Raw genomic sequence first — 22,526 nt, 5'->3', positions numbered from 1 at the left:
AAATGACAGGATGTACAAGTGGTTGATTTTAACCAAAGACGATCACATGCCAATTTCAGGGTCCTCTGGTACTCAAAAAACCTGAAGCTACTTTGGCTTCCCAGTTATGAACGTTTCAACTACAAAGTACTACTGGGTGGGGTGGAGGGGTAGCATTATTCATAAAGTTCTTAAGTACTATCTTCTGTCAAAAGTTCATTTTAAGCTCTCACTACTTTTATATTTGTAAGACATTATTCTGTTACCATACTATCAGCTCTCCATCATCAACAAAGTGCTTTGGTTATCTTGTGATATAGCCAATCCTGAAAAAGTCTCTTTGAAAGATATTTTAGCATAATGTAAAAAACTAGATTCAATCCTGTTCTAAAACGCAATTGCAAAGGTCACATTTGGATAAAACAAATTTTGATCTCAAACGTGAACGGTGATCACAAAATTTCAGAAAGTTTTAACACAGATTAAAAAAAAATTAACCTCAACAGAAAGAAGTGGGAGCAATAAAGACTCAAATCAATAGGTGCACTGCTGCAGGTGTTTAAGTGAATGCAAGAAACCCATATGTGGTACGAGTAAAGAGTAAGCAAAACTTTATTTGCAGCTGAGGACATCCAGAGGACAGTGCCAAGCCCAAAGACATGCACTGCTTCAGACTTAGTCCTCTACTGTGTTTATGTGAGTCCTAACATAAGGGGGAAAAGTCATTTTGCTGTGAGGAAAGTCTTGGGGCTCAAGAATGCAGCTGTAGACTAATGAAAATGCTTCTCAAAATCAAAAGTAATTGGTTTTATACAGCTGTATACTTTTCATGTTGTAAAATAAAAAATTATTTTGAATAGATGAGGACTACACTAATTAAGTTTTCCAGGCTATCAGCTGGCTTCCATAACACAAGTCTTCACACATCTTAGTTTTTCTTTGATAGAGAACAAAGCGTTCAAATTTTTGATTTTTTAAAACATTTTTTAATTTTATTCAAATCAGAATATCGATTACTATTTCTTTTGGTAGATACTTGCTCTCAACTCAGACATCAAAGTGCTGATTCTCTAGTAGTTTTGTAAACATGCAATTATGTAACTTAACAGAAGTTAAAACTTGGTCTGGATTCAAGGAAGAGTAAGAACCATATAAAAAACACTATTCAATAACATGCTTTCACTTATTCTTTTTAGCTATCAACTCCATTGGACTCTTTATTTCTATTGCTTATATAAAAAAATTTAAGAAAAATATTTACTTTCCTGTGTTTTGGATGAATAATTCACGTATGATTTAAGCTTCCATTTTTAAACAATTTCACTCCATTTTCTTAAAAGGAGTTATGAAGTGAGGTTAACCCTTAACCAGGTATATTCTCCTTTAACACACATCTCCTATCAAAATGACTAGACAGTATCATTAAATGCGGCAAAGTGTAACGCTATACCAAGACGTTACACCTAAAAAATCCCCCCCAAAAAACCGAAACAAAACCAACCAACAGATCCTTCAAGAGTTCTTGGTTTTCCTTACTTAAGCCCAAACTCTACAAAAACATATACATTTAATGAGGATATTCTTGCAGGACTTTACTTATGGAGTATTATTACTATTAACTTTAATTCCTTAACTATAAAAACTCTTCTTAGTGAGGTTAAATGACCTTACAAATGATTTCAAATTATTAGTGTTCAAGGACTAAAAGTTAAACTGAAAAACTAATATTAGGAAGACAAAGCTAAAGGAGTTGCTTTTATGCTGATACATCCTGGACTAATCAAACACCACATTAACGATCAAAACCAACCTCTGATGTACTGCGCCTTTTATGTTATGCATTCATTGCATTCCAAGATTTTAAATAGCCAACAACACGTAAGGGTTTTTTAAAAGTATGCATTTTTGTTCTTTAATATCTAAATTTAAACTGTATTTAAATCTTTTGTAAGTTCCTGGAGCTAGTCCCAGCTTCAAGGGAATATTCATGGACCTAAAAATCCAACACCAAGCAACCGACGTGATTTTATATTTAGAAGCTTGCCTGGGACAAAACTACTTGGGTCCATCTTCAATAGATAAAGGATGTTTTTAGCTTGAATTAACATAAGATAAAATCATAAAGGAGAGCAGGAAGCTTGTAATTCTCACAAAAGTTTCCAGGTCAAGGTATGAATGCACTATTACCATTAGGACTAAGATACTGCACTGGTAGAAACCAATGAGGGGTGACACACCCAAGAGAACCAACCAGCCAAAAAACAATTGTGGTGTCTCCCAGCCCCTGAGTTGTAAATATTAAAAGGAAATAAAGATAACCAAACGCTAGCCTATCCTTAAGAGGTTTACTAGTTGCTTTAGCCGCAAAGAATGCCCTACAGCCTTTACACAGTGGTGTAAATACTGAAATCTGTCAGACCTAGTTCCCTGTGACTACGCAATCTTCTTCAGTGTTTTCTTCAAACATACTCAAACACCAATACCTTCCAAATAACATTTTTAGTATATTCCTACAGACTTTTACCTGACACTTTAACATTTACATGAAAATCTGCGTAAAAGGGATCAGATTCATTTATCTGCTCTCATGACCATTCAAGTTAACATTTTACAGCAAACCACCACACGCCTTTATACGTTTTTCACCAATGAAGTCTCAAAAAAGTGAGCAAGGCAAAGGCAGGATGTAGAGAGCAAACAGAGACAACAGATGCCAGCACAAGAACTGCACGACCTGAGGAACCAGACAGGGGAATTTTAAGCACTTCTGAAGGTGCCCATTTGAGCCAAACCAGAATCACACGTTCTCAGCTACCAAGTCACCTATGGTCACCAACGCAACGCGCACAGCCCACGAGACATTCTGTGCTGGTTTATCTGAACCCCTACACCAGCCTGAAGCATCACAGGCTGAACAAATTATCTGACGAGCCTGCTCCTACTGCCTTCCTTCCCAGAGTCCTACCACCCTCCCTGGGCACGCTGCCAGTACCACCATGCGACAACAGGAGGCACCTCTGGTCTCTTGGCAGATGAACCCACATGACCAGGCAAGAGTCAAAGCACAGAAGCACTTGAACACCAGGCAACACTCCCTGTAATGACATCAATCCATTTTTCACTAAGCAGAGAAACTTACATTTCTAATAAAGTCATGAAATTTTTATTTTTAAACCTACATAATTTGCAAATATATAAAACCAATTAAAATTTCTAAGTTCAATTGACTGATCACCTGTTTCAGATCACTTTCAGAATAGCACATCTTGCATTCCACTGATGCACAAGCATTATCCTCCTCATTTGCATTTCAGTATTCAGTCATACATGTTATCATTGAGCTTCTCGTATATCAAAACAGTTCAAGTGAAAGACTTCTATTTTCTAAAACTAGCTTTAACCTCACTGCCTATCTCCTTCCAAAATTTCAGAATGCTGATACGCAGGAAATTCATTATTTTACATAACACTAGAAAAAGGCAGTAAGTGGAAAAGTACTGCAAGCAAATGATCAAAGTCCAGTCATTAGCTTAGAGAACTAAATTCTTCAAAGGAGTAACTGAGGGGGAATCATCTCAATTCAAAAGGCCAAATTTTGTGTTAAGGACTAGTTATGTTACCTAAAGTAAGGAAACAGGGAGACCCTTCCTTCCAACGCAGAACTAGTTCCTACTACTGTCTGATCTACTTTGTGCATACCATTTTGTTTCTCTTCAACCAACCCTCGGCCAGCTCCTTCAGCTGCTGCTAAGATACCAACCACCATCTCTTCTGGCAAGTGTATGGAATTCCCTAACAAATTCATGCTCAAATTTTAAATGAAGAACACTCCAGCGATCCACTATTTTAAGAGACCTAGGCATTCCCAGAAATGCAAGCACCTTCGTAGATCTAACATAAAACTATGCCATTTATTGGTAGATCTGTACTTATCTGGATTAAAAAAAATAGCACAGCGGACTTTGGATAAAGCAATACAGAGGATATTCCGGGCCTTCTCATGTCTAACCATGTTGTTTTTCACTTGCAACTAGTCACTTTTATCTTCATTGCTTGGCAGGAATTTGCTGGCATGACCAATACAACATCTTTCAGTTTTTACAGTCGCAGGAAATATTCTCTCAAAAAAAGGGGAATGACTGATACACAGTTTAGCACATCTGAATGCACACGACAGTACTGGTTTTGAACACCGAGACACAAGTTATGCAGACGATTCCCTGTGAAGCCATCCTGTAGGTACTAAAAACATTATTATGGTATTCCAAACTGAGCTATGCACATTAAACCCTGCTTTAAAGAAGTGATTCAGTAAAAAGAGGTGGGTGGTTCTATAGAATTAAAAGCTCAATATCAAGAATAGCTGCAATAAGATCAAATCTAATGATGTATGAAATTGCATGTAACTTTGTAGCACAGAATGAAGAAGCATAAGACAACTCAGAAAAGGAGTAAGAGTGAGCAAAGTTCACACAAATAAGAGATCCCTTACACAGAAAAACAAAGCATTCCAGAAATAGCAATACAAGGACTCTCTCACTGTAGAAGGGCAAAGATGACTCAAAGTAACTTCTTTTGAATTACGAAATGGAAGATTATTTCTCATACAAATCCCTCTCTGCCCTCCAAGTAAAGAGTTGCAAAATAAGGGCAATGTCACCTGTGCTTATCTACTATCCAATTCCACCTACGGATGACTGAATATATTCAGAACCAGAGATCTGTTTCAAAGTTACGCTGAAGTTCAACAAATGGATGTTCATTTAGAAATACCCCAAGAATGTTCTTTATCCCCCAGGAACATGTAATCCTGTATGAGTTGGTACAGGACACCTTCACACACAGGTAACACGCAAGGTTATGCCCCTACATTGATCTTTCAGCTCTCTCCACATTCTACCGAAACAGGCAGTGTCTGAGCATGAAGCCAGTGCTTCCCCCCAACAACAGACTGACACGGATGCTCTTTTGAGATTCCATAAACCTCAAACCCAGAAAGCAATGCTTACACTAAAAAACATTCAATAAAAGTGCTTCATTTCAGTGCTCTCCAGTGTATTTTCAGTTTCAGAACAGTATTTTATTAGAGTAAATGAAAATTTACACTTCTGAAGACTAAAACCCTAGTACTAAGGAGAATATTATTTACATCTCAAACATTAAATTTTTCCTTAGGTTTAACTTTCCTGAAAAATCATTTCGGGTCACCTGTATCATATGCTAAACCCTCTTCCCCCTCCGCCCCTCTATAGTGCGAATTGCTTACTGTTTCTACCTTTTTCTTTCAGTATTCTCAATGACAATGTTACCCATGCTATCAAAATATACCATTCTACAATCTGTTAAAGCTGATTTTGTAACAAATCTAGTCGGACATCTGTGGCCTTCGACACTAATTGTAGACAGTTTGCTTGAAAAACACATTAATAAGTACAGCACCTTTAATTTATTAAGGTAGCGCCTTGTGTGAACAACCAAGAGATCTTCATCAGTAGCTTCCCGTGCCTGTACAATCAAGTCATCTGCAATTAGTTTTTCTTCTGAAACAGAAGAGAAGTAACAATTGGCATTGTTTACCATCGCTTAACTTCCATATTCCACCCTGCCAAAGCAGCTACTTTAGGCTTGATGTAATAACTTCATCGGTACCGTCAATCACTGAAACCACTTTTGTTTACTCGGTGCTCACAAGTTTTCCAAATACAGACCACCCTCTATATATGTAAGTCATTAAGGTAGTGTGTATATGATAAATATTGTTCACAGAAAGTTTTCAGAGTGTAATCATGGCAACTTCTTGTTTAAACCAAAAGAAAAGACAGGCAATGACAGGATGGACACAAAATAATCACAGGACTCCTTACAGTCTAGTCCCCCTACAGACTGGGGAAGTCTTAGTGCTCGTACCATCAAACATTTACCATTTTTTAACATGCTTTAAGAAATTCCACTGTTGATACTAGTATTTAATTACCTAAATTAGAGGAAAATTTAAAAAAAAAATTAAAATTCAAAACAAAAGAATTGCTTGGATGTTCATGGAAAGATTGTCTATGCTTAATTGGGATAGTTCTGTCACATCCTTACCTCCATTTAATTTCAACAAAAAACAATGACCAGCTATTAATTCCTCCTCTGAGAGACCATTGCATAGCTTACTGAAAAACCTAGCTTTATAAGAGTAAGTTACAAAATACCACTCCAGGATTTCAGAATGTGACCAAAGATAACACGTTTGAATGCATACATCTGGATATACTTGCCAGAAAGTTAAAGTTAGGGTCAACCAAAAAAGCCAAGCCGTGCAGAAAAAAAACGCTGCTTTGCATATGATCACTACAAATGACAAATATAAGGCATCATGCCCATCTTCCCAGAAAAACTATTATATTTAATTGCTGCATGGCTGCAGCCTTCTAAGACTGTACCTCTTCTCCAATTTTATACTTGGAGGAGGAAGAAAACAACTCACAAATGTGAGAGATTTTGTTCTGAAGTGTTATACAAGAGCAGCACCTGCAACAACATTTGTTTTGGCAAGCGTACATTTCTCCTGACCGAGGCTTGAGAAGCATTTCATTCATTCACTGGTGTCAGACAGAAAGCCAAACTGTCAACGGTTTCATTCTGAGGAAGGAGAGGTAAGTGTAGAAAGATTTTCACTGGTGATTTTCTAGAAGATGACAGGGAACAGAGCAGGTCAGCTGTTGCCAGGAGTTACTTCAGAGCCAGAGAAAACCAAAAGCACCCTGGGGTATCCTGTGGCTTCTTTTTCCTTTACAAAGCAAGGAGAGTAAAATGATTGGGAAAACTAATTTTCTGTGAAAGACTAAGAGCACAGAGTGGACACTTCACACAGAAAAGAGCTAGAGGAAAGGAGTTTACACAAGCAGCAGAAAGGCAAATGTTTTGATTAATTAAGAAAACGGTCATGGAATCCAAGACTTAATTATTTAAGGTTGTTAGAGGAAAGATCCAAAACTCAGCTACTAAATGGAGTGTTAGAATTCGTTTAATCTCAGTTAAATGAATACCAGGCAGCTCAAAGTCAGAAGGGCAATACTTGACTGCAAAAGTTCACCAGTTGAAGGAGTCATTAGGACCACATAAATGGAAGAGGCCTGGCTCCCAGACAACTTTTGTCTCGGCAAGAGAAAAAGTCTTTTTTTTTTTTTTTAAAACTTGATGAGCAATCTTAAACTTTAGATGAAGAGATGCCAAGATTTTACAGCCCCTGATCCTAACTTTGGTTCTTACATTTGTATTTCCTTAATGTATTTCTGCCTGTATCTTCCAATTTGTTTAAACAGCAATAGCGAGCACCATCACAAAAGGTTCTTTATAAGAACAGATTTATAGAAGCTGCACTTATCTTTCAGCCTGAAAAGCACCATTTCCAAGTAGATTCTCTGCAGTCTATGTTGAATAACTAAGTTACACCCCGCAGCAGGCCGGTCATTAACACCTGTAGTTTCACAAGCCCCAAGGAATGCCCCAGTTCTTGCTACACCAGGTGTAAAGCAATAGAAGTACAAGGCTATAGGAAGCTATCCACAGTACTCCCAAACTGCAATTCAGGTCCTGCAAGCCAAACCATTTGTAAGCTTGCAGCTAATATAGGAAGGATTTTCCATTCGTTGCTATGAAACTGAAGTCTTTGTTCTGTTTTACATCCAGGCTTGGTCCTCAAAGGAAAGGGCAAACCGGAACTGCGAGGAAACTTAAAGGAAATATTGTTCTTGTACACTCATCCAGAACTGGAAGTGTTTGAATCATTAAAAATCTATTGAGTATCAAAACACAGCATGTTGAGCTACGTCCACGAGGCTCTAGCATTCTGCATCTAACTCTGGCTACGCTGAGAGTCGAGATTCTGGTGCTCACTTCAGAGATGGAAAGAGTTCTCAAATAGCCGAGACGAACATTTCTCATAAAGGCCAAGCAATGGTATCCTGCTCACTTCATGCTTTCACAAAAATCAGAAATATTGTAAGATGGTCTAAGACATTGCTATGCTCATATTTCTCCTTCCTCCTTCTTACTCAGAGTCTTGTAAAGCTCTGGGCCAGATTGAAACGAGCCAAACTAGTTACTCTGACCAGTACTATTCACACCTCTGGGGAGAGCAAATCATTTAATAAGCTTCAATTTTCAATCACATTTCATGAGTTTCACTCTGCACAGACACCTTGATTGAGCTGAAACCAAAGCTGTGGGTTTATTTAGTGGAGCAGGCTAGAAAATACATTTTTAAAGGACTACGAAACAAACCTCTATTAAAAAGGCTGGGTGTAGGATGTTTGCTCTAACCTTACAATTTTCATCTTTTAAATGCTTCATAGATAACATCTTCAACAATGTGACATCCAACCCTCAGAAATCCTACAACCAATTTAACTCACTAAGATTTAAGTCTGCAAATATATAAGAATACTAAAACATTCCAAATACGATTAAAGAGCGTAGCTTAAATCTACACAATGAGCAATGAAGATGTACAGTCACTATTATACTGCCATTTTTAACATAAGTCTGCACTAACTACATGATTTCTACCAGTTTTTGTGCAAATGTTGGTCTACGAGGTACCTTCTGTTATTTTACCTTTCAAGAAATTGATTACTTTTCCCCATTTCCCTGCATCGAATGGATGCAGCTTCTCAAGTCCCATGAACGTAATGTTGTAGTCTGGAGAATATACGATAGGCCAACATGCTGATGGAGGATCTTCGTACAACTCAGTTCTGTGAGGCCTTGAAAAGCAAAAAACAAACTAGTCACCATTTTCAGCAACGATTTACACAGTCAAATGCTTTTCACTAAAATCCCAGATTAGAGTCCTTATTAATACTAACTTTACCCTGGGAATGATTCCTGAAGATGCTATTTGCAACGGCTACTAAAGGAAACACTTGGTTGTTTAGCTGTTCTTCAGCAGCAGAGTCAGGGAGAGAAACACTCTCACTTCAACTAGTACAGTTACACTCCTGAACTAAGCAGAAGTGGTGAAAAAAAGAATAACTGAAGGCTGAAGAAAGTACATTAATGAACCATGCATAAGGAGTTCATTTCAGACATTAATTAACGAAAACGTTTGCTTCTCTCCCCTCATCCTTCCAAGTTCATCAAGCAGCAGCACCTCTACCTTAGAAGGTCCATGCAGCTTTACGGACAACGTGACCTTCAACAAATACATTACCAGACTCACATTTTAAAGACTGTATCAAAATACAACTGAAAAGAGCAAACCACACTGCTCTTACACACGATGCTTCTAACAACACAGGACTGGAAAACCTTACAGGATCCTTTCCTAAGAGTAACAGATGGTTTTGTGACCAGCTCAGCAGAAGTAAAGAGGCTTGGTTTTGTATCTGCGTGGCATACGACCCCAGGACATACCCTCAACTCTGCATCTCATGCCCGTAACCCTTAACCACTACTTCCCTTTACCTATTCCCCCTCCAAACTCTTATGTTCTCCAAATATGAGGAGCGACAGCAGAGCGAGCTCAGAGCCTCCTTCACAACCCTTTCTCAGAAGTGGCAAGCAATGCCGTGCTCTGCATTTACAAACACACACACTGAGTATTCGGTGGCCGCCGGTGTGCACACACGGGTCAACAGGCAGGCCAAAGCCCAGAGGTGTTCTGTGGTCACACTCAGCTATCCCACCAGCTGTGCCCTCCCTTCTCTGCCCCAAGCCCCACGTTACCAAGTTATGCTGAGACCTCTCTTGCTCCCCAAAATTTAGCCAAAGTTTACAAAAGGCCTGGCAAATTACTGAGCAAGACAGAGCAGTCTTTTGTCAGGTGAACAACACAAACAGCATGTCCAGCCTAAGTATGCTCAAAAATGCCCTTTTAAAATCCAGCTAAAAGCAAAACAAAAAAAAACACACAGGAAAACAATGGAGGTTTTTCACCAGGGACTGCAGTCCTGCTCCCCACACACGACCCACGAACAGAGCCAGGGCTCCCTGGAGCCTCCCCGCGCCCCACCCCACGACAAAAGGCAGCTTCTGCAAAACGGGATGTGCCGCCCCCGCTCCCGTTCCCCTCCCTGCCTGCCAGCAGGGCCTCGGTACCGCGGGGGCCGACGGCAGGGAACGTTTCCCCGGCGCCCCCCCGTGCCCTGCTGGCAGCCGGGCAGCTCACGCCGCAGGCCGGACGGGGAGGCGGCGGACCCCGCCGGGAGCGGAGCAGGGGCCACCAGCGCCCACCTGGCACTGGCTCTGACCCCGAAACCGGGCACCTGCGGCGGGCGGGGCCGGGGCGGGCAGGGGGCGGCCGGGCCCGGGCAGGCTGAGCGGCGCCGCCGCAGCCGCAGCCCGCCCGCCCCGCGCGGCTCCCCGGGCGCACCGTGCGGCCCTGCCCCCGAAGCCGGGCAGGCCTCCGCCGGGCCCGGGCGCCGGCAGCGCCCTCCCGCCGCCCCGAGAGCCGCCTGCCGCCGGCAGAGCCGCCGCCCGTCCCCGTGCCGGCGCGGCGCGGTACTCACATCCCCCCGCGCTCCGCGGGCGCGCTGGCCAGGCCGCGCAGGCTCCGCGGCGCCCCACGGCCCCGCACCGACAGCCCCAGCGGCGCCGCCCCGCCGCGGGGCGGAGACACGGAGCGGCCGCCCCCGGGAGCGCCGGCCGGGGCGGGCGGAGGTGAAGCGGTGCCCCCGCGGGCGCGGGGCGCTCGGGCGATGCGGCGGGCGGGCCGTGGTGCTCCGGGGCAGGGCACACGGAGGGGCCGCTTGCAGAGAGGCGGTGGGAGGACGTGGAAGAATCGGGGCAGCACACAGAAGATCAAATGGAGAAGGCATGGGATAAAGGGAACTGAGGACAAACAGCTGGTCTAATGTTGGGGGAGCTGGAAAAACTCAACCCCAATATTCAGATTTTTACATCAGCTGCTGCTGTGATTTTATATCTTTGAGGGCCTCAAAGCAATTCCAGACAAACAGTTTCTTTTGATAGGAAAATATTATCCTCGTTATAAAATAAAATTAACAAGGTACCAGTAGGTGAAGAGGCATAGCAGGTCAGCAGCAGAATGAAGGCAGCAAAGGTGAAATGGTATTATCTATGTGAGCTGCAGAACTCCACTGATTTTGTCAGGCCAGGATTCATCCCAGGAACATCATCCCTATGTTCAGGCACACAAGAAAAATAACCTAGTTTCAAGTCAAAAGCCAATTTCTAAGTGTACTTTACTAATCCTGCTTGAATATAGACAAAAAGCATTTCTTATGGAGTTGTACAGCTAAATCAATAACACCGTCATGAAAAATGGTCCCCCAATATCAGCAATATCTATCAAACCAAGGATAAATGTACAGAAGCACTCTTTTCTCATGAGGAGTCATGTCTCTTTATGAGAGTTCCAGATAAATGTCTGTCTTCTTAAAATACGCTGGCTTTGGCTTGGCATTCAGTTCTGATGGATGCCTGGACTTCACCTTGGTGTTTATTTAGCAGCAGGAGACTGTTATCCCAATAAAACGTTCATTCCCTTTGACATTATCTTTTAATTAACATTTCTTTTTGTTCTGGCCCTTTGTGCACTTGCCTCAGTATTAGTTCAGCGTATCTACCTTTTATTCCTTGTTTCTGTCTACTTAATGCTTGGTGCTTAATTAGAGTTTGAGTCTTGTTCAGTTAACTAGATGCAAATGGAATGTGTTGTTATTTCATTTCCATTTAAATGTTAAAAGTTTTAATGTTAAGTTAAAAATAAACTTGCAGACTAGTTTCCATATTTGTTGGATGTCGTTTTTCATATGTGCTTTCCCATTAATCATCCAGATCTAAACTATGACACCCACACTTCTCCAAATGGAACGTTTGCTTAGTGGTTCATTTATTTACCACCAAAAATCAAATGAAATATCTACTCCTCTGTTCTGTCTAGCTGTGATGTTTGTTGGTCTCGTTTTCCTCCTCTCATGCCACAGTAAGTTGGCTTCCTCCCTGCAGGCTGATTGCCACCAGGCCCCAACGATACTGTTTCCTTGCTGCACCAGCAGCAGAAACGTGCTCTCTGGAGGCACCCCAAGGAAGCACTGCGCATCTTCAGACTAATGCCTGTTTGCGCGTGCTGGGGTACAATCCTTTCTGTCTCCAGCAGAAAAAGGAATATGACCAAAACATGTACCTGTTTCAGTGCAGGACACACTAAGAAACTACAGATTAGAAAATGTTGTTTAGAGTATGTATTTACCATTTGGGCATTCTGTGATTGTTATTCTTCATGTTCCAAGGAACTGCAGTTGCGGAGGCCGAACACTCGACGAGCCGTCTGCACGTGGGCAGTCCTCACCGCGGAGGAGGCTGCAGTGGAGACATTTACAGTTAGTTTCATCACTGACACAAGTTTCTAGTGGTTTTAAACAAACTGTATAGGGCATAACATTGTTCATTCTGATCTTTTTGTATAGGGAAGTAATTACTTCCTCATGAATTAGGCCCAAGATACACAAGAGAACGACCCCTGCTGGATTTTGGACATTTCTCTGACCTTCAGTTTTCTGCCAGCAGACTTTTCAGGGTGAATGGATTAGAAAACCTTACAGCGTGCTAGAAGAAACAGAGCTGAGCAGTTTTTGGTTTAACAACAAAATTTGGGTCACTAGTCACTCCTTTTCAGGAAAATTTGGGCTTCACACTATATTTTACAACATTGCAATATTTCAAGAAAAGTGACGTTTAAAAAAATCGGTCTGTCCTGAAACTGTATTTTGAATACATATAAGTGAAATATTTTGATTTAAAAAAATAAAAATCTGGCTCAAATACTACACTTTTAAATTCATACACATTATAAAATATACTGGAATAGCTGAATCCCTACTTTTAGCTGAAACATATTTCCTTTAAAAGTTCTGGCGAGTTCTAATCTTTACAAATTTGAAATGCAGAGCAACAAGCATAAGTCAGCAGCAAATATGAGAAGATGACCTGAGTCTCTTAGAATAAAAGCACATACTCATAACAAGCAGAAAATTGTTATAGACCATACAGAACCCAGCCTTCTCTAGATTTCTTGGAATCTTCCAAAATTACCCCCAAATGCACCACAAAAGTGAGAAAATAGATGAAGCACAACTCAGCTCGTGCAGGGTACTGATGTTATTTCTCAACTGATAGCTCTATTTTCCCAAGACAAAGGAAATGTTTTCTCCTTATACTGTTTTGCTTCTGTTGAGACAAAGTGCAACTTGAATGGTTTTGACAATATTATGGATAATGCTGAGGTCTTGTGGTAAGGGAGTTTAATTAATTGCTACATACTTGAAAGCACAGGCACATCATTGTTATAATAAATAACAGCAACCTATTAACTCTCAAGGTTTGGTCTGTTTAACGTGCTCTTTGTCATCCAGAAGATCACTCATCTCATGTTGAAAATCGTAAAAAGCACCTCTGGGAGGACAGCCTGCCTTCCAAAGAGAAATACTTTTTTATGATGGGGCTCCGGTTTGAAATCGATTCAGAAAATGGCCCCGTCCTTCCAGGGAACTCTTTTCCGGCTGTTCGTGTGATTGATCTCTCTGAAGTTCAGGGATCCACTTGAGTGGATCCGCTTGAAGCCGGGTCCCACAGCCTGAGTTGCTAGCAAAAGCAACTTTCAGAAAACACAAACCCAAGTTTGACTAATGTCCCATTTGAAAGAGACTGGCTGGTCAGGCCTGCCAGTAATTGTGCCAGATTATTAAATCTATTCAGGTAATTTGTTGCACATTCATTCTTTAGTAGAATGAGGGAATTTGGCAAAAGCCCTTCATCAGCTTCTCAACCTCCCATACAATAGAAAATGACTTCTTAGTTCTGATGTTCTTATGATGGTGAAATTACTTAAACATGATGAATGGTAAAACATGATGAAGGTTTTTCCATATCAAGAAACAGTGAAGTTAGAGACAAGTCAGTGGTAGGAAATTCAAGATCCTGTGAAAATTGAGAGTATGGATCCATACTCTCAGTAGTCATCCATAATCTGTATCAGTGATGTAACCTTCGGGTCACGTGTCTCACAGGTGAAGCAGTATGATGCCAAAATTAAGAGTTGATGCAACTTACAGTATTATTTTAACTTCCTAGAAGCTTTCCAGTTACTGCCTGGAGCTGGAATAATGCAAGGGTTGGAATAATCCCAGTAGGTTTGCTCAGGCCTGACATGCAGCTATCCTCCTGCTCTATAGGGGCTCGACTGCCTCCGAAGTCTCACTCCATCTCTTGTGACAACAGCCTGTCCTCTGCAGGAAAAACGAGCAGTATGCAAATCAGCTCATTTTGCTTCAGTTGTGAGATGCAAAATATCCTTCCTTAAGGGGTGAGGCACCGTCAGGACTTAAATAAGAGCCACGTCACAAAAAAGCTTGCTTTCAAACTACTTTGAGTTGAGGCTTTTGAAACAGGTACCATGAAGAAATGTGCTACAGATGAAATCAGGGGTGAAACACTTTTAAAGGAACACATAGAAAATGGCTTTTTTATTTACATTGGGAGTGACTTTTCCTGTGAAAAATTTTAGTAGTAACTCATTACATGCATTTCTACAGAAATTTTAGTGTTTTTCAATCAGAAAATAATATTTTGAGAGCCTGTGCTACTTTAATCTCTTTGATCCTGAGGGCTTTGATCTGCCATGCAGTGACATGACTGAGATCAGGCATTTACTTCCACGGTGAGCAGAAAACATGAAATTATTTATTCCTGTAATCCAGCAGAGCAGAAAAAGGTCTGCGCTTTTTATAGCTCAGAAACTGAAACAGTTTTCTTTCCTTGCTGCTGCTCAGAGCAGCTGGAAATGCAAGGCCTGAGTATTCCTTAAAGATATCATTATTCTCGTCACAGTCTTATCTTCACTCTGATTAGCCTGAGTCTTCCTCCCTCGCTGAATTACATCTGACTGAAATCCTCCGGTTTTAAAACAATAGAGCACAATAGCACTAACCACCACTCTGTGCCTTCAGTGTCATGGGATTTTTGAAATGAGAGATACAGGCTGTTGCAAAAGAATTCAGATTGTACAAATCCCAGGAAGAGTTTATCCAAAATATCGACTTCAAATAGCCTTTTCAGATTCACTAGAGGGACTCGGCTTAGCACCTTGCGCCGACAACCAGTGAGGGAAGCCATAAGCTTGATTTACTCTCGTACACTCTAAACATCTGCAAGTCAATATTAAAATGGAGAGTATTGTATTGAGTACAATGAGGTGCTTTCTGAAGCAAGAAAAGTTTTCAAACAAGTGATTCATTTGCAGGTCCCTTCAGAGATGCAGCTAGCTACTTAACTGGGTGAACATGAGCAGAGGAGAGAAACACGAATTAATTAATAACACATTCTCTATTACCTCAGATTTGTCTCCAAATTGATTTGTATCTGTTCTCCCAGAGCATATTTATAAATGTATGTATAGTATATAATTTTGTAATTTCATTACCAATTACAGAGACAACCTGAAGTCTAGCACTCTGTTATTTATCAAAATAGACGGGGTTCTGTGTAACATGTACAGTTGTCATAATATCCAGTCCTAAGAATAATCAGGAGAACTATTCACAAGAACTATTTTCATCTAAGAATTAGCATGTTCAGCCGAGCACATTTAGCTGGTACTTGCTCTGTTCTGATTTTTCGGTGCTTTGATAAAATGAGTGATTTTAATCTGTTTATAATACGCAAGAAAGCGGTGAAGTAAACCACCGATTTCGGTCCTGCATTTTCCAAGTATGTTCGATAGAAATGCATTGGAACATCCGGTTCTCAGCTGGTGGTGAAAGTGTAATGAACCCTGGCAAAATGTTTAAAAGGATACTATTCCGTATGCTACCAAGAAAAGATTACATCTCAGATTTCACGACAACTTTTTGTTTCTGATGGCCTCATGCACCTTTCCCATTAACAAGGTAACAATTGCTACAATTTTCAGTGTAATAATTGTAACGATTTCCTAGTGATTACTATTGGTACTTAATCAAATTGAGGGCGGAGGGACGGGGAAGGAAATGCAGTTTCACAGAATATTTCTGAAGTTATCAATAAGTAGAAAGGAGAATTCCCACTGGAATAAAGTCTAGGGAGGGATTAAAACATCCAGTCCAACAGTCCCACGAGAAAAGATTACTCAGAATCACTGATACGTCCTTTATATACACATTAGACATTTCTTGGCTTTATAACATTGTTCAGAAAAGGTACTGTACAGTAAGTAAGGACAATCAAGCTTATACTGGAAAACAAATACATGTGAAAGTTCAAGTTCCCTTGAAAGAATCTTCTCTAAAAAGATCAGTTAGTATAGACATCTGGTTTAAATATACAGGAGAATTCCGTTTGACTATGACTTTGTTACATGTTGAAGCCAAGCACATAAAGCACAACCAGGAGCATGAATTTTCTGCTACCAGCAGCACAATTAGCATTTGCAACGACTGGGAGCACTTCTGCTGTCTCAAGCGAAGTCAGGGGTTCAGTGAAGGAAGTGAGGTGCGGCTTGGGGGAAACATCATCACGACGCAAAACGTACTTGAAACATTTCCAGAGCCATTATCCATTTTCGATACTTTCATATTTAAATACTAGTTTTAGATTCATAAATTGCAAGGTAACAATGCCTCCAGAGATATCCTGAAGGAATTTCAATATCAATATTGCCTGGGCACAGTCAAGAAAAGCAAAGGAACTACCACAATATGAACCATTAATAAACGACGAGGCTTTATGCCAGGCTTTGTAAGTTTGATAAGCTGAAAACTATTCAGAAACTCTCCTTCAGCGTCAAAGGCCTTCAGATTAAATTCCTCACTGGCACCATGAGATGTTTACACGTTTAGATAGGGATGTGGTATGACAACTAGATTGGACATTTTCTTTGTTCTCAAATCTCACAGCACAACTTAGAGGTGAGTTATCAGGTGTTTGGCACTGAAACTAGATCATCATGAATGAATACCAACTTTTTGCATCACAAACAGGCAGCTAGTGCAATCCAGCTCCTATGTGTGGTGTTACTGAACAGCTGTCTCAGTTGCTGAATGCCTATGATGTCATGATCACAAGAAGACAGACATGGTAAAATATAGCTGAATAATGCCCTGCAGCTTCCGAGATGATCACCCTACATCACTGCATCCAGCCAAACTGTAGCTACTGAAGGAAAGAACTAAACTATTACATGAAGCATTTCAAAAGAAAAGTGGCATACACGGGGGATGCTAGGGACATTCAGTGGTTTTTTTTTTAAAGGGTGAAGAACACTCTTTTGGCTTTAAACTGAAAGAGGGGAGATTTAGATTAGATATATGGAATAAATTTTTCTCTCTGAGGGTGGTGATGCACTGAAACAGGTTGCCCAGAGAAGCTGTGGCTGCCCCATCCCTGGAAGTGTTCAAGGCCAGGCTGGATGGGGCTTTGGGCAACCAGGTGTAGTGGAAGGTGTCCCTGCCCATGGCAGGGGGGTTGGAACTGGATGATCTTTGAGGTCCCTTCCAACCCAAACCATTCTGTGATTCTATGATTCCATGGTGATCAAATTCCGTAAGGAACTTCCCAATGGTATATTTAAATCCATTTTTCAGTCTCTTTAAGCAACATTACTTAAAAATGGACTTAATTACTATTGATAGAGAATTGAATATACTGCTCACAGAAATTAGAAGGAGTTGACAGGACTCTGCAACAGTGCTTGCTCTGCTCTGTACCCAGGAACTCTTAAGGAAGCCAGAAATCTATGAAGCGAAGATAAACCCTACCAGCAAGAAAATAAAGTGCCAAAGGAACCTGCATTGGCTCTGTGTAGCTACTGCATGACTCTGGGGTGCTCTGGTGGGTGGCCAGAGGAGCCGTCAGCCAGAATCTACCCAAAATCTAGTTGTGACAAATATTGCTTTGTCACACTGCCACGTCTGGGATGTGATCTGTGTTTATTTTTACTTAGAACAAAATAACATTTCTTAGTTGTATTGCAATAAAAATTCCTACTGGTAAAGAACCATGATGGATATATATGCATATATTTAGATATAAAAAGATAGTAGAAGTAATATGGGAACAAAGATACACTCAGTGCACCATGATGCAATCCCATTTTAAGGAATACTTGCTTTCTAGAAAGTATCAAAGCCAGAGATTGTTCCTCACGTCCACACAGAAGAAGAGAATTTCAGAAAAAGATGACCCCTTCTGTTTTCCTCACTGCCTTCCATAGAACTAAGACTTGCAATAAGAGCAAAACCAAACCATGGTTTTCAGCCATCTCAGCAAAACTTCTCTTCATATGTAAGGAGCAGCTCATTTCTTATTTTTATTCCACAGGAAGTTATTTTGACAAAGACGTGCTGATCACACAACATGGTAATAATAAACCTTCCTCATTTCTAAGACTAATGGGCTGCTCATCAGTTGAAGTATGTCAATGACCAGCAATTAGCATCCTTCTCATTTAGCTACTGTGATTACACCAATTCTTGTATTAGTGCTGCATTAATTGCAGCTTATATCATCTTGATTCAGGGTGTGTGGTGATTTAAAGCAGCAGCATGGGGTCAAAACTTTTCCTCCTTCCCTCGGTGCCAGAAAAACTGGAAAAAGTCACCAAAGCAATGGGTAAGGCAATTCATCTCCCTGCCCGCTGACCTGCTGCACGTCACAGGCTTCCATTTCTGCTTCCCACTCAGTCCTTCTCTGTAATTGGTGAAACTCATGAGAGTATTTGCTGCTCTCTCAAATTTAGCTATTCTTTTTTTCTTATGAAATAAGGGATTAACTTCAAGGTGAGTAAGTTCCACTGAGTCAGCCTGTTTTTTTCTAGTGCTTCAGTTAAAATTATTTACCTTTGTAAAATCCATACATACTTGGGTTATATGGCTACTATAAGGGAGACTAAAATCTCCTATTTGGGACGTGGCAGAGCCCCCAGGAGTTTGCAACTTCACATCTATGTAAAAACCTGTTATGGCTGAGTATGGTGAACCAAAATACGTAATGGAGTTTATTCTTTCTGGGCTCTCCCTATTTGAGAGCAGTATAAACCTTGCCTCTGAAAATGAGTTCTTAATAATTAGGACCAAAGCTTTTCATCAAATGCTCACTCTTTAGGGGTGCTTGTGGTTGGCATTATAGAATTGTTTCTACATTAAATTAATGAAAGTCAAATCTAAATGTATCAGTGTCAGAAATCCTTGAGTATTCCTCTAAACTAGGGCATTTTGAATGAGTAGTTGTGAACTGTGCATCTGTGGCTCAGTTGCCCACCAGTGTATTCAGTATGATTAATACCACTACTCCTGTAATTGTGACTAACACGACTTCTCTGGCTTGCAGAGATGTTGAGGAGATCTGTTCACTAGTGATGGCTCTTGGATGGGTGGATATGTCAGAAAAAGAAAGTACTTATTCTTCTCCAGAGCCTGGTTTGAATCATGTGCAGTAGATCAGGCTTCAGGGCACATGCTTGAATAATGAGGAGAAAACAAAATAGCAAAATATCATCCTTTCTGTGCCCTTGAGCAGAGCAGTGATTCTTCCAAAAGGTCTCTGTCCATATACCAGCACTGTTTGAACAGGTAATTAAAGATTACAGAATCTTACATGTGAAAAAGAGGCATATTAAGCTTGCCCAAGTAATCTTCTTCCGATATTTCCTAACTTTTCAGTGTTCTTTTTCTTTCAAAAAACATAATTTTTAGCATATTTTTATCTGAACTTGTCTGTATGTTTTGTAACAGCCTGTCTTCTGGCAAGCTATTATCGGTTTATTTGAATATTTGCATGACTAAACAGTGGCATTTGGTGAAAAAGAAAACAAACTCAATAGTGCATTTTTCTCCCTGACAGGATTACCCTCCTTATAAATCCAATAGTCCCCTCTCCATAGTGCAAAACTACCCCAAATTGGAAGCCACCTTCCATACAAGCCCAGCTGAACAGTTCCAGTACATTTCATTCATTTAAATTGTTGAGACATCTAAGCCTTGGGGAGGCACTTTCTTCATACTTCCAAATGTGTTTAAGCTGAAGGCCAGAGGCAGGAGATCAATCATCACAAATTACTTTTATTCCACTCTAAATTCTCCATTCATTTGGTATGGTGGCCGCGTCCTACTGAGAAGACCGCAAAACCTCATAGCATATTTGGACTCGAGGTGAGCTGACAGATAATGTTGAATTACAGATCTTAGAATCACAGAACGGTTTGGGTTGGAAGCGACCTCAAAAATCATCTAGTTCCAACCCCCCTGCCATGGGCAGGGACACCCTCCACTACACCAGGTTGCCCAAGGCCTCATCCAACCTGAATAATTTATAAACAAACTCCCTAGTAAATATCTAGCTCCAGAAACAGAAGAGTGTGAGTTATTCTGGATGAGTTTGAAATAAGCTACACACAGTGTTTACACAGATGGGTGCTGTCTCCTGGCAATGCAGTATGCTTTGGGTTTCACTAGGCTTCAGCTTTCCCTCTTCCTGGAGTCCTTGTTCAGAGCTGATTGACTAGCAGTGATGTCGTCGAGGATAGGTACTGTCTAGAACTGTCTAGTTTTAGCAACGTACACACTAATTTGACCTCTCTAGAGAATGTTCCTCCTTCCTGGAGTCTGCCTTGGAACACTGAGCAGTTTACCCATTTTGTTAATTATTAGACAATCACATTTGTTTGCGCTTTCTGTAAATCAGGACACAAGGAATACCTGGGAGAAAGGGAAGGAAGAAAAGGAGTGAAAGACAGTTCCATGTAAACACGAAACCTTGGGCACTTTCTGTTTTTCAGTATCAGATAAATAAGCTGTTGGTTTAGTAATCAAAAAGCAAATCCTTATACTTTACAAAAAGCTCTATTTCAGCAGTTTGCAAAGTGTATCTGTTTATTTCACGTGCATTACTAAGCCAAGTATGTAATACCTGTTTGTAATTAACGTTATTTGTTCATTACCAATGTAGCCCAGCCTGCTGGGGATTTGCTCTATTGTCAGGCAAAAAGGCAACGCAGATGAAGAATACATGATGAACTGCAGCAAAACGCAAAACCATAATGTATGTAAGTACATAATTAGATATAATCAATAGCCAGCTGTAAATTCAGGCCACCAGCCTGAACTAGAAGTCCTGGCTTGCAGGGCAGATAGGCTCTGTTTTCGGAATCATGTGTTGTCTCTGATTGTCTCTAATATGTTAAAACACAGACTTTTTTTTTTATTTTTCATTTAAGTAAATGTTAAAAAACATCTATTTCCTGCTTGGCAATTCATTACAGTCGCCTCTGAAAGAAAAGTAGATTTATCAGGTTCAAAAGATATCTTGCTCAGTCTTCTAAGGCATGGAAGTTTAACTTTGGTCTCTACCCACACCAACCCAGTGCCACTGGAAAGGAACGTCGAGCCTATAGCAGGATTCAGGACAATATTTCCCAAATGCCAACATTTTGCTGTTGCAAAATGCAAGCAAATGAACTCCAGGCCATAAATCCACTTCAGATACACTCATCTCACAAATCTGGATCAATTTATAGCAAAAGATGCGATTTAGATATAACAATTCAAAGGGCATGCAGTGTATAAGGATAAGCACATGCATAAATCTGCTAAGGGGCAGAGCATTTGTAATTGTAATGACACATTTTTAAAAGAATTTAGAAACTCAGTAAAATATTTAGATCCTTTACAAATAATTTTTGCACTGAAGGAGTATCCTGTGCTCTGCTAAATTGTTTGTAATTAAATTATGTCCTTTACAAAAAGCTTTAGGATTAAGAAAAGACCAAAGTGAAGTGACTGAGATATGGCTTAATATTTGAATTCTGGAGCGAATATTGGTTTTTGCAAACACAGTACTTGCACACACATGTAGTCCTGCAATGTTATTCATCTGTTTAGTTCACTGCAAGACAAAAATCAAGTTGGAAGGAAAAAATCTTTATGGAGCTTTCAGTATCTTTTTTTTTTAGTGGAACAGAATTACAGTCCCTAAAGCTAAGCAAATGTAAGATCAGATCTGAAAAAAAACCTCCATGAAAGACAAACAGAATGTGTTCCAAACTCACAAAAACTAAGTACATCTTATTACAAAGCTACAGAATAGATAGTGTAGGGTATCTTTTTTTTAAAAAAAAAAAAAAAAGTGTTTTAAAGTTAAAAATTAGGGCTATTCATTATTTATACAGAAAAATCTCATTTGTCTTCTGCTTTTCACCAAGTGCTTTTCAATTTGCAAGGGTCATTTGATTGTAATTAAGCCAAATGTGTGTGAATAATTCCCTACCTTTTTCCTTCATCCTATCCTATTAATTAGTTAGAGCCAAAAGGCTCAAACTTTCAAATAATAGCAAATCTTTATTCAAATAATTGGTAATAATCAAAGACTCAAAGCTGTTCCAGCAGTCAGTTACGAACAAAGAAGATTCTGTTTGTGATATCAGAACTAATAAGTGAAAAATTAATTTTTCATCAACGTAAACATTTCCAAAAATGTAGGCCTTCACACAACGTACTACTGGGAATCTCTGTGTAACTTCATTTGATAAACACAGAGCTAAAATTGGCATCCTGGTAACTAATTTACAC

The 22,526-nt window shown here is 40.2% G+C and overlaps 1 protein-coding gene across 2 annotated transcripts in view; it reads right to left on the bottom strand.

The window, feature by feature from the left end:
* HDAC11 (histone deacetylase 11) overlaps positions 1–11,033 on the bottom strand; it is a 31,216-nt gene extending 20,183 nt beyond the window's left edge. The window contains exons 1-3 of one of the 2 annotated variants that reach the window (XM_086618947.1): positions 10,980–11,033; positions 8,584–8,732; positions 5,419–5,519 (exon numbers count right to left, since the gene is read on the bottom strand). In XM_086618947.1, coding sequence (XP_086475073.1) covers positions 5,419–5,519; positions 8,584–8,650 — 168 coding nt within the window. In that variant the 5' untranslated portion in view covers positions 8,651–8,732; positions 10,980–11,033. Of the gene's footprint in view, positions 1–5,418; positions 5,520–8,583; positions 8,733–10,475; positions 10,508–10,979 lie in introns of those variants that run through there. The other variant, XM_086618946.1, reaches the window with a different exon arrangement.
* Positions 11,034–22,526: the final 11,493 nt, after the last annotated feature.

Source organism: Tauraco erythrolophus, chromosome 12 (assembly GCF_009769465.1).
Source record: "Tauraco erythrolophus isolate bTauEry1 chromosome 12, bTauEry1.pri, whole genome shotgun sequence".
In the NCBI taxonomy this organism is placed as follows: domain Eukaryota; kingdom Metazoa; phylum Chordata; class Aves; order Musophagiformes; family Musophagidae; genus Tauraco; species Tauraco erythrolophus.
Note: the sequence above shows the minus strand (reverse complement) of the source record. Positions and strands in the feature narration are given on the sequence as shown.